Here is a 12,963-nt window from a genome sequence, read left to right as displayed (position 1 = left end):
GGGAAGACGCCTTAGCACGGCGGGCGAGAGCTCCAGCGTCCAGCCTGGGATTCGAATTCCACCTCCACCTCCGGCGTTGGGCTGCTCCCCAATCCGTCTCTCTTCTTAACACGGGAATCACAACAGCAGCAGCAATAATAGTAACAATAACTTAGGTCGGGCGCCCTGGCTCACGCCTGTAATCCTAACACTTTGGAAGGCCAAAGTGGAAAGATTGCTTGAGGCCAGGAGTCCAAGACCAGCCTGGGCAACATAGCAAGACCCCATGTCTATTAAAAATAATAATAAATAATAAAATAATTTAGCCAGGCACAGGGGTGCACACCTGTTATCCCAGCAACTTGGAAGGCTGAGGTGGGAGGATCGCTTGAACCCCAGGAGGTCGAGGCTGCACTGAGCTAGGATTGTGCCACTGCACTCCAGCCTGGGTGACAGAGTGAGACCTCACCTCTAAAAAAAAATTATAGGATCGGGCACGGTCCTATAATTACACACCTGTAATCCCAACACTTTGGGAGGCGAGACAGGTGGATCACTTGAGGTCAGGAGTTCAAGACCAGCCTGGCCAACATGGTGCAAACCCATCTCTACTAAAAATACATGGGAGGCTGAGGCCGGCAGATTATGAGGTCAGGAGATCAAGACCATCCTGGCTAACACGGTGAAACCCCGTCTCTACTAAAAATACAAAAAATTAGCTGGGTATGGTGGCGGGTGCCTGTAGTCCCAGCTACTTGGGAGGCTGAGGCAGGAGAATCACTTAAACACAGGGGAGGTGGAGTTTACAGTGAGCGGAGATTGTGCCACTGCACTCCAGCCTAGTTGACAGAGCAAGACTCCGTCTCAATAAATAAATAAATAAATAAATAAATAAATAAATAAATAAATAAATAGATAGATAGATAAATAAAATACAAAAAATAGCTGGGTGCCGTGGCACGTGCCTGTAGTCCTAGCTACTTGGGAGGCTGAGGCAGGAGAATCACTGGAACCCAGGAGGCAGAGGTTGCGGTGAGCCGAGATCACACCACTGCATTCTAGCCTGGGCGACAGAGTGAGACTCCATCTCCAATAAATAAATAAATAAAAATAGTATTACTTTTAAAACTTAAGGGGGCTCATGAAACTTCTTGGCTAACAACCCTCCCTGGCTCTCCTCTCTCTCAGAGTAAAAGCCAAAGTCCCCACAAAGGCCCACAAAACCTAGCATGGTCCACCTACATCTCCCCTGTCCCCTTTCATCAGGCGACTCCAGCCACCGTGGCCTCCTCACCGTTCCTCAGACACACCCACAACCCTCCAGATTCACGGCCTTTGCACTTGCTGACCCCTCTCCGTGGAGTACTTTCCCCATAGGGATCTGAATGCCTCACTCTCTCCCCTCCTTCAGGTCCCTGCTCAAATGTCACCTCCTCAGAGAAGCCCTCCAGGATCACCCTGCCTAAGGTAGAACCCACTCTCTACCTCTTATCACTGCCCTATTTTTCTCCAAAGCCCTTCCAACCACTCTGCATAGTCCACATTTCTCTGCCTAAGGGACTGTCTTCGCCCTGAGAACATGAGCCCCATGAGGGCTTTGCACAATGCCCAACTCACTGCAGGGGCTTAGTAAACATTTGTAGAAACAATCCCTAATGTTGACTAAGCCATTCCTACGTGCAGGTACCACTCTGAGCTCTTTGCATGCATGTATTAGCTCATCAAACCCTCATAATATCTCCAAGAAACAGGAGTTTTGGGGTTTTTTGTTTTCTTTTGTTTTTGAGATAGTCTTACTCTATCACCCAAGCTGGAGTGCAGTGGCATGATCTCGGCTAACTGCCACCTCCACCTCCTGGGTTCAAACTATTCTCCTGTCTCAACCTCCCAAGTAGCTGGGATTACAGGTGCCCGCCACCATACTCGGCTAATTTTTGTATTTTTGGTAGACACGTGGTTTCACCATGTTGGCCAGGCTGGTCTCGAACTTCTGACGTCAAGTGATTTATCCACCTCAGCTTTCCAAAGTGCTGGGATTATAGGCATGAGCCACTGTGCCCAACAGAATTGTATGCTTTAAATGGGTGAATTGCATAGCTTCTGAATTATATCTCAATAAAAGTGATATTATATATATTATATTATTATTATATAATTATAACATATTATTTATTTTCTCTTTTTTTTCTTTTTGGACACAGACTCTTTTTTTTTTTGTTTTTTTGTTTTTTTTTTTTTTTTTTTTTTTTTTTTTTTTTTTTGAGGCGGAGTCTCGCTCTGTCGCCCGGACTGGAGTGCAGTGGCCAGATCTCAGCTCACTGCAAGCTCCGCCTCCCGAGTTTACGCCATTCTCCTGCCTCAGCCTCCCGAGTAGCTGGGACTACAGGCGCCCGCCACTTCGCCCGGCTAGTTTTTGTATTTTTAGTAGAGACGGGGTTTCACCGTGTTAGCCAGGATGGTCTCGATCTCCTGACCTCGTGATCCGCCCGTCTCGGCCTCCCAAAGTGCTGGGATTACAGGCTTGAGCCACCGCGCCCGGCCTGTTTTTTTGTTTTTTTAGATGGAGTCTCGCTCTGTCGCCCAGGCTGGAGTTCAGGGGCGCAATCTCAGCTCACTACAAGCTCCGCCTCCTGGGTTCACGCCATTCTCCTGCCTCAGCCTCCAGAGTAGCTGGGACTACAGGTGCCCACCACCACACCCGGCTAATTTTTTGTATTTTTAGTAGAGACGGGGTTTCACCATGTTAGCCAGGATGGTCTCGATCTCCTGACCTCGTAATCCGCCCGCCTCGGCCTCCCAAAGTGCTGGGATTACAGGCTTGAGCCACCGTGCCCGGCCTGGACACAGACTCTTACTCTGTTGCCCAGGCTGGAGTGCAGTGGTGCTATATTGGCTCACTGCAACCTCTGCCTCCCGGGCTCAAGCGATTCTCATGCCTCAGCCTCCCGAGTAGCTGGGATTATAGGCGTGCACCACCACGCCCAGCCAATAACATATTACTATAATATTACTATTATATATATAATATATAAAAGGTCTGGAGCTCAATGATGACTTATGTTACTGTTGCTACTGCTAGGAGACAGGCCCTGTTCCAAAAGCATCACCTAAATCATCTGCCTTCCCCCAGGAGGGCAAGTGCTGTTATTATTGTTGTTATTATTATTCCTATGTCTCAGATGGGAAAGTAGAGGTACAAGGAAGTAGAGTCTCAGAGCTGGGTGCAGTGGCTCATGCCTATAATCTGAGCACTTCGGGAGGCTGGGGCAGGGGATTGCTTGAGGCTAGGAGTTCAAGACCAGCCTGAGCAACACGGTGAGACCCTATCTCTGCAAGATAAAAAAAATCTAAAAATTAGCCAAGTGTGGTGGTGCACACCTGTGGTCCCAGCTACTCGGGAGGCTGAGGTGGGAGGATCACTGGAGCCTAGGAGGCTGAGGCTGCAGTGAGCTGTGATGGCACCACTGCACTCCAGCCTGGGTGACAGAACAAGACCCTGTCTCAAACAAACAAACAAAAAAAGTAGAGTTTGGCCTGCCAAGGTGTGGAAGAACTCGGAGTTGAGCCAGAGTTGTCTGATGGGAGAGTCTTGTTTCGCTTCTACCCCAGGACTTCTCAACCTGTTGCAAAGCATTCCGGAGGATCGGCCGGGCGCGGTGGTTCACGCCTGTAATCCCAGCACTTCGGGAGGCCGAGATGGGCAGATAATGCAGTCAGGAGATTGAGACCATCCTGGCTAACACGGTGAAACCTCCTCTACTAAAACTACAAAAAATTAACTGGGCGTGGTGGCGGGCACCTGTAGTCCCAGCTACTTGGGAGGCTGAGGCAGGAGAACGGCGTGAACCCGGGAGGCAGAGCTTGCAGTGAGCCGATATCGTTCCATTGCACTCCAGCCTGGGTGACAGAGACAGACTGTCTCAAAACAAAACAAACAAAGATAAAACATTCCAGAAGATCTGTGAGCTTAGATGGGGGGAAGACATCTGGAGTTTTCACTGAAATTCAGTTTCTGTCAACCACAAATATGACCAGCAAAGCGCAGTGGCACTAGCACGACCTGGGTCCCCGCCACCCAGAGGAATCACTGATGTGTTCATTAGTTGGCAGTTGTGGATTTTTTTTTTTTTTTTTTGGAAACAGAGTCTCCCTCTGTTGCCCAGGCTGGAGTGCAGCAGTGAGATCTCAGCTCACTGCAACCTCCGCCTCCTGGGTTCAAGTGATTCTCATGCCTCAGCCTCCCCAGTAGCTGGGACCACAGGTGCCCACCAGCAAGCCCGGCTAATTTTTTGCATTTTTTTAGTAGAGACGGGGTTTCACCGTGTTGCCCAGGCTGGTCTCGAACTCCTGAGCTCAGGCAATTCACTCGCCTTGGCCTCCCAAAGTGCTAGGATTACAGACATGTGCCACTGTAATCCTAGCCCGGTCCAGTTGTGGATATTTTCAGCGACTGTATACACTCATCGCTCACTGTACTCACTGTATACACCGCCAGCTCTCTCTAGTGAATGCACTGATGCAGGTTGGCCCACAGCCCAGCCTGCCATGTACTACATCTTTGGGGCCTCAGTTTCCTCACCTGCAAGCTGGGCCTATTAGTTCCCACGCTGGGGCTGCTGTGAGGATCCACACGGTTCCCTGTTTAGTAAAGGTTAGTCACTGCTATTCTTCCGCTCTGCCTGCAGGCAGTCAGCCTTCCGGAACTGAGTCCCGGAGCCCGTGGAAATTGTGGATGAGTCCTTGTGAGTAATCAGGAGGGGTCTTTCAGGAGAGTCTCTGAGAGTTTTGTGAGCCAAGAATGTTAAGAAATGGCCATTTAGGCCGGGCACAGTGGCTCACACCTGTAATCCCAGCACTTTGGGAGGCCGAGGAGGGTGGATCTCTTGAGCCCAGGAGTTCAAGACCAGCCTGGGCAATATGGTGAAACCCTGTCTGTACCAAAAATACAAAAAAAATTACCCGAGTATGGTGGTGCACACCTGTTAATTCCAGCTACTTGGGAGGCTGAGGCAGAAGAATGGCTTGAACCCAGGAGGAGGAGGTTACAGTGGACCAAGATCGTGCCACTGCACTCCAGCCTGGGCAACACAGTGAGACTCCCTCTAAAAAAAAAAATTTTTTTTTTTAAAGAAACAGCTGTTTTCCTATAGTGCTTTAGTTTGCATGTGGAGGGGGTAGTTCTAGAGCTAGGAAAAGGGATGGTCCATCCCTCTGAGGCCCCAGAAATCAGCTTCCCACCCACACACAACCCCAGGGGGCCCCCTGCCATGGCTCACGCCTGTAATCCCACCACTTTGGGAGGCTGATGTGGGAGGACTGCTATAGACCAGTGAGACGCCTGTCTCTACAAAAAATAAAAATAAAACAATAAAAATTATCCAGATGAGGTGGTATGCACCTACTCAGGAGGCTGTGGCAGGAGGATCCTTTGAGCCCAGGAGTTCGAGGCTTTAGTGAGCTATGATCGCACCACTGCACTCCAGCCTGGGTGACCCAGTGAGACCTTGTCTCTCTCTCTTTGTCTCTCTGTCTCTCTCTCTCCCTCTCTTTAAGACAAGGTCTGGCTCTATCTCCCAGGCTGAAGTGCAGGCAGTGGTGCAATCTCAGCTCATTGCAACTTTCATCTCCCAGGCTTAAACAATCCTCTCATCTCAGCCTCCCCAGTAGCTGGGACCACACCACTACACCTAGCTAATATTTTTCTTTTCTTTTCTCTTTTTTTTCTTTTTCTTTCTTTTTTTTTTTTTTTTTTTCTTTTTTGGTAAAGACTGGATTTCGACATTTTGGCCAGGCTGGTCTCGAACTTCTGACCTTAGATGATCCACCTGCCTCTGCCTCCCAAAGTTCTGGGATTCCAGGAGCAAGCCACAGTGCTGGGCCGAGACCCTGTGTCTTAAAAACAACGAAAGAAATAAGCAAACAAAACGCTTCCAGGGGCCTGCAGAGAAACAGGTTGCATCACCCCAGTCCAGCCGCCACCACCACCCGCCTGGACTCACACAGCAGTCGCCTCCTCGCTGCACTTGGTTTCCGCCCTTGCCCCGCGTCTATTCCCCCAAACAGCCACCAGAGGGTGCTGGTGAACCTAAGTCAGCTCAGGGCCTTCCTGAAGCTCCGGTCTCACTCAGAGTAATAGCGAAATCATCCCCTTGGAGGATACGGTCCGGCACGATGAGGTGCGCTTTGTTCCCTCTCCGACCTCACCTCCAGACCGCTCCCCATAACTCATGGGCTGCAGCCGCACTGGCTTTTTCGCTGTTCCCCGACACTCCAGGCAGACTCCTGCCACAGGGCCTTCGCACTGGCGGTTCCCTCTGTCTTGGATGCTGTTCCCTGAGAGATCTCCTGTGGCTTCCTCCTTCTTTTCCTGCATGTCTCTGCTCAAATATCACCTCCTCAAAGAATCCTTCCCTTCCCACCTGATCCTGAGGGTCCTGATGTGCAGTTGGGCAGGTTGTTCACTTCTCAAGGCACTCACTGGATGGGTGAGAGGGGACTGGAGCCCAGCTCACGCTCTGCTCTTCAAATTCTGGACCCAGGAGTAAGGGGTGCCCTTTTCTAGTTCACACACAGGCATACTAGGGCCTGACAGCTGCCTTACCCACTTGCAGAGTCCTAATGAGGGAGAGTCAGGCTGCTGAGAACATAGGAAAGCAAAAAGATAAAGCAGCTAAGTTACAGGTCTGCCTTTCTTTCCTGTCCAGGACATAGCCCTCCTGTACAAATAACTCTATCTTCCTGCGCCCAAGTATCACCAGACACCTGCAAGTGAGCTCACTGTAACCCTGGCATTATCAGGACTGCACAAAGCCCTCTTCAGCATGCAGCATGAACTCTATCCTACAGGCCGGGCACAGTGGCTCACGCCTGTAATCCCAACACTTTGGGAGGCAGAGGCAGACGGATCACTTGAGGTCAGGAGTTCGAGATCAGCCTGGGCAACATGGTGAAAATCCGTCCCTACTAAAAATACAAAAATTAGCTGAGCGTGGTGGTGGGCGCCTGTAATCCCAGCTACTCAGGAGGCTGAGGCAGGAGAATCGCTTGAACCCAAGAGGCGGAGGTTGCAGTGAGCTGAGATCATGCCATTGCACTCCAGCCTGGGTGACAGAGCAAGACTCCATCTAAAAAACAGACCAAAAAACCAACTCCATCCTATACAACCCCCAGCAAGCCTTTGTTTCCTTGCAATCAGCTTCTCTCTGGCTGTGCTGCCCATTGCAAACTTGCAGTGTATTTTCCTACTTTATGTCATAAATCTGCCCTTTTTTTTTTTTTTTTTTTTTTTTTTTGAGATGAAGGCTCCCTCTGTTGCCCAGGCTGGAGTGCAGTGGTACAATCTTGGCTCAACCTCTGTCTCCTGGGCTCAAGTGATCCTCCCAGCTCCCAAGTAGCTGAGACTACAGGTGTGCACCACCAGGCCCAGCTAATTTTTGTATTTTTATTTGTTATTATTTTTTTCGATGGAATTTCACTCTTGTCGCCCAGGCTGGAGTGCAATGACGCGATCTCAACTCACTGCAACCTCTGCCTTCTGGGTTCAAGTGATTCGCCAGCCTCAGCCTCCTGAGTAGCTGGGATTACAGGTGCCCGCCGCCATGCCTGGCTAATTTTTGTGTTTTTTAGTGGAGTCAGGGTTTTGCCATGTTGGCCAGGCTGGTCTCAAGCTCCTGACCTCATGTCATTTGCCCACCTCAGCCCCCCAAAATGCTGGGATTACAGGCATGAGCCACTGCGCCCGGCCAATGTTTGTATTTTTAGTAGAGACAGGGTTTCACTATGTTAGTCAGGCTGGTCTTGAACTCCTGACATCAAGTGATCTGCCCACCTCCCAAAGTGCTGGGATTACAGGCGTGAGCCCATAAAACTGCCTTTCTTTACCTACAACTGTCTTGGTAAATTCTCTTACCCCACACCACCGGCCCAGATCATTGTTACTCACCTGTGACACCCACCTCCTTACCCTGAATTAGAGATTGAGTCATTGTGTCCTCTCAAAATATATGCTGATGTCGTAACCCTAGTGCCTGTGAATGTAATTTTATTTGGAATCAGGGTCTCTGGTCTGAAGAAAGCTAGAAGGGCTGGGCGTGGTGGCTCATGCCTGTAATCCCAGCACTTTGGGATGCTGAGGTGGGCAGATCATGAGATCAGGAGATTGAGACTATCCTGGCTAACACAGTGAAGCCCTGTCTCTACTAAGTATACAAAAATTAGCAGGGCGTGGTGGCACATGCCTGTAGTCCCAGCTACTCGGGAGGCTGAGGCAGGAAAATTGCTTAAACCCTGGAGGCGGAGGTTGCAGTGAGCCAAGATCACGCCATTGCACTCCAGCCTGGGCGACAGAGCAAGACTTCAGTCTCAAAAAAAAAAAAAAAAAAAAGAAAGAAAGAAAGAAAAGAAAAAGAAAAGAAAAAGAAAAGAAAAGAAAAGAAAAGAAAAAGCTAGAAGGAAAATAAGAAAGGATCAGGGCCTTTGCAGATATGATTAAGTTATGACAAGGGCATACTGGTAGGACGGGCAAAAATCCAATATGGCTGATGCTCTTAGAAGAGAAGAGACACAGTGGGAAGTCAGCCGGAGACTGGACTGATTCAGCCACAAGCCAAGGAGCACCTGGGACCACCAGAAACTGGCAGAGGCAAGGAAGGATCCTCCCCTAGCACCTCTGGAGGGAGCATGGCCTTGCTGCCACCTTGTTTTTAGACTTCAAGCCTCTAGGGCTGTTGGAGAATAAATATCTGCTGTTTTAACTGCCCTATTTGGGGCATTTTGTTATAGCAACTTGAGGGGACTAGTACACCTAGCATGATTTTTTTTTCTTTATTATTATTTTTTTTTGGCGGGGGGAGACGGGGGATAGAGTCTCACTCTGTCACCCAGGCTGGAGTGGCACAATCTTGGCTCACTGCAACCTCCATCTCCTGGGTTCAGGTGATTCTCTTGCCTCAGCCTTCCTGGGTTCAGGCGATTTTCCTGCCTCAGCCTCCCAAGTAGCTGGGACTACAGGCACATACCACCATGCCAGCTAATTTTTGTACTTTTTTTTTTTTTTTTTTTTTTTTTTTTTTTTTAGTAGAGACAGGGTTTCACTATGTTGGCCAGGCTGGTCTTGAACTCCTGACCTCAGGCAACCTGCTCGACTTGGCCTCCCAAAGTGCCAGGGTTACAGGTGTGAGCCACCGTGCCCAGCCTGATTTTTCTTTATATGGGCATCTGACACTATACACATTTACAGTGGACCCTCGCTATTTGCAAATATCATATTTGTACATTTATCTGCTCATCAAAACTTCTTTGTAACCCCCAAGTCAAGAATCTCAACACACACAGGGCTGCAAAATATCAAGTTGCCCAACACACGTTCCCAGCTGAGGTTGAATAAGGCGACATTCTGCCCTCTGTTTTGGCTCTCGTGCCATAAACACGCGTCCTTTTTTTGGTGTATCTAGTCCCACACTTTTCACATTTTTGTGCTTTCTGTTGGTGACTCATTGTTCAAAATGGCCACATGCATAGAGCTGAAGTGCAATCTAGTGACCTTAAAGTGCAAGAAGCTGTGATGTGCCTTTGGAGAAAAGATAAAATACATTTGTGACATAAGCTTCCTCCAGGTTCCAGTTATAGTGCTGTTGGCATGACTCCGATGTGAATGAATCAACAATATAAATGAAAAAAGGCATCTTTAGGGCTGGGCATGGTAGCTCACGTCTGTATTCCCAGCACTTTGAGAGGCCAAGGCCAGAGGATCACTCAAGCCGTGGAGTTCCAGACCAGCCTGGGCAACATAGTGAGATCCCATCACTACAAAAAATGAAAAAAATTAGCTAGGCATGGTGGTGCGCCTATAATCTTAGCTACTTGGGAGGCTGAGGTGGGAGGATCACTTGAGCCTGGGAGGTCAAGGCTGCAGTGAGCCACGATCGTGCCACTGCACTCCAGCCTGGGTAACAGAGTGAGCCCATCTCAAAAATACATTAAGAAGTGTTTTTAAACAGCAATACACGTAAACTAATGTATTGACCAAAATGTGGCGATCAGAGGCCCTTAGAAACCTAATCCTGTCTCCCTGGGGGAAATGGCTCAGTATTCACTAATTCTCCGAGTATATGCAGAGATCATAGCACCTTAACAGAAGTAAGAATTGGCTGGATCTGGCTTAGCTGTTTACCACCTGCCTTCCCCACTAACAAGTCAGCTTACCGGCTTAGCAGGGACTTTTGTCTGCCTTGTTCACGTTGAACCCCCTGAGTCTAGAACGGGGCCTGGTACTCAGCAGGTGCTCCACAAATGCACGGGGAAGAAGGCCTCACAACCCCAGATCCAAACACTCCCCCATTCTCAAACACCCGAAAGCAATGGGCCAAGGCGGCATGAGTACAGTTTTAAAAAAAGGATCGGTTTTTAATTTACAAGAGTTCTAAATGTACAGAATTCTCCTTTAAAAAAATCGTTATACACAATAAATACAGTACAAAAAAATTTATCTTACAGTACTAGTTTTGTCTCCGAGATTTCAAAATCTGGCGCGGGCGGCTGGAGGCAGGAAGAACAGAGGGAAGACTAGCTGGGGAGGGGGTCAGGGGAGAGGAAGACCCTAGTTTCTTGTTTTGCTCAGATTTCAAAGTCGAGGGGTGAGGGCGTTTGAAATCTCTCACTCACTTGCGCACACACACAGACACGGGTCACGGAGCTGGACGTGTGGATGTTGGATGTCACACAGGTGCCTGCGGGCACAGCGCGCTGGGAAGCTGGCTCCCCCACCCCTCTCTGGTTTTGTTTGACAGCCTGTTGGGGGCGGTGGGAAGAGGCTGAGACTGTCTAGAAGGACCCTGCCAGCTCCCAGCACCCTCCACCATCTGAGAAGCCACATGGACAAGACAGGCACCCGGAGCGTTGGCATCAACCTGGTGGCCCCATCCCTGGCAAACACACGCGCGTGTCCCCTGGACAGAGGAGCAGAGTGTGCCAGGAAGCGGGAAGAAACAGGAACTGACACACCACTTTGCCCCTCCTTTGGCAGGGGAGGCGTCTTACATCACAGCCCCCTCCCCTAAATCCACGCCCACCCCCCCAGCAACCCAGCTGAAGCAGGCAGCAGGGAAGGAGGCCTTTGTGACTCAAATAACTTAGGCAAGAAAAACCGTCAGGGGATCCCCGGCTCGAGTCCCCAGGAGGCTGAGGGCGGACACCCGGCTGGCGTCTGCGGGAGGTGGGGACAGGGAAGGGGAGGCGGCCCGGTGTTATCTGGTCAACGTCCTGGCGCCGAGGCCGCCGTTGTGACTGGAGGGCGGGTAGGCCTCGGGCCTGTGCAGGGGCGGCGGGGAGGCGGGCGTGCCGGCCGGGGCAGCGTGGGCGTACGGGGGCGCGGGCGTCCGGCCGGGGGCCTGCTGCAGGTTCAGGATACTGTCGATGGCGCTCTGCAGGTGCTCGGTGAGCGTGTCATCCTGCGGGCTGTCGCTGGAGAAGCTGGCCTGGTCCACATCGGGCGACTCTGACTTGCGCCGCTTGGCAGGGGGCAGTGCGGGCGCCTCCCAGTCGGGGTCCCCAGTGCCTTGGGCGGCGCTGGCTGCGGGCTCTGGCGGGGCGCCCTTCAGCATACGCTGGTACAACTCATCCTCCACGGCCGCCAGCTCGCGGATGAGCCCGCTGGTGGCCTCGTCCACTTTGGCGGGCAGCGGCGCTGGGCTGCCTCCCCGTGCCCTGCCCGCGGGCGTCCCCTCTGGCGCGCCAGGGCCCCCCACGTTCTCGCGGTAGGTCTTGCGCAGTGGCAGGCGCGGGCAGTGCGGGGTGGTGCCCAGGGGCTTGCGCTCGGGGGCGGCAGGCGGCGGGTGGTCCACCGTGCCATTCATCTGGCCCGTGGGCGGCGGTGGCGGCGGCGGCCGTGGCGGGGGCTCCGCCACCTTGAGGGCGGCGGGGGGAGGCGGGGGCTGGTGCACAGGGTCCAGGGCCGTGTTGTGCACGACTTTGCTGAGACCGGCTTCCTGCTTGATCTTAAGCTTGAGCCCAATGCGGCTCCGGGCCTCGTACGTCTTGATAGGCGGGCGGTTGCGGGAGGGCATGGGGCCATCCTCGTCGGCGTCCAAGGAGGAGGCGGCAGAGGAGGAGGAGGAGGAGGAGGAGGACAGGGAGGACGACGCCCGGGCCCAGGTGACCGAAGGGGAGCCGCCTGCCCCGCCGTGCCGGATCACAAGCTTGGTGGGCAGGTGTGGAGGGGGCTGGGCGGAGGTCCCGGGAGCTGAAGACGACAGGGTGCCGTGGCCGGGGAGCCGATGACCCTCAGAAGAGGCTGCGACGGGGAGGCCGAGCGAGCGGGAAGAAGACACGTACTCATCTGCAGAATGGGGGCAAAGAAAACCCACGGGGTTAGGTCAAGGCCCCCCGCGACCAAGCTGGGAGGAGCTGTGTGCGGTAAGCACCTACCACCTGCCAGGCACCAGACCGCACCCTGGACCCTCCAATCCTCAGGACAGGCTGGGTGAGACCCTCTTCAGCAAGGCCCAAATTCCCCCAACTCTAAACCACTGTGTCTGGCACAGCAGCCACGAACCACCTGGGGCTCATTCAGACTTAAGGGAATGAAGAGAATATACAGCAAGGCTCACGCCTGTAATCCCAGCATTTTGGGAGGCCAATGCAGGGGGATCGCTTGAGCCCAGGAGTTTGAGACCTTCCTGGGCACAGTAGTGAGACCCCTGTCTCTACAAACAAATAAATAAATAAAATATAAAAGTTCTATTGGACAGCGTTGCTCTAATTATATATATAACTTTTAAAAAATGGGGTTAAGAAGTATCTAATTTCAAAATCTGGTCTGAAATGACATGAGGTGTTTTTGTTGTTGTTGTTGTTTGAGACAGAGTCTCATTCTGTGGCCCAGGCCGCAGTGCAGTAGCATGATCTCAGCTCACTGCAACCTCCACCTCCTGGGTTCAAGTGATTCTCCTGCCTCTCCCAAGTAGCTGGGATTATAGGTGCCAGACA

General features: G+C 51.7%; 1 protein-coding gene across 1 annotated transcript in view; it reads right to left on the bottom strand.

The window, feature by feature from the left end:
- Window positions 1–10,357: 10,357 nt before the first annotated feature.
- Window positions 10,358–12,963, bottom strand: part of BICRA (BRD4 interacting chromatin remodeling complex associated protein) — a 100,853-nt gene continuing 98,247 nt past the window's right edge. Inside the window, exon 15 of the mRNA XM_030942775.1 lies at window positions 10,358–12,313. Within this exon, the coding sequence (XP_030798635.1) occupies window positions 11,223–12,313 (1,091 nt within the window). The 3' untranslated portion in view covers window positions 10,358–11,222. The remainder of the gene's footprint in view (window positions 12,314–12,963) is intronic.

The sequence above is a fragment of the Rhinopithecus roxellana genome, chromosome 12 (genome assembly GCF_007565055.1).
Source record: "Rhinopithecus roxellana isolate Shanxi Qingling chromosome 12, ASM756505v1, whole genome shotgun sequence".
Lineage (NCBI taxonomy): Eukaryota > Metazoa > Chordata > Mammalia > Primates > Cercopithecidae > Rhinopithecus > Rhinopithecus roxellana.
This window is presented reverse-complemented; position numbering and strand designations above follow the sequence as displayed.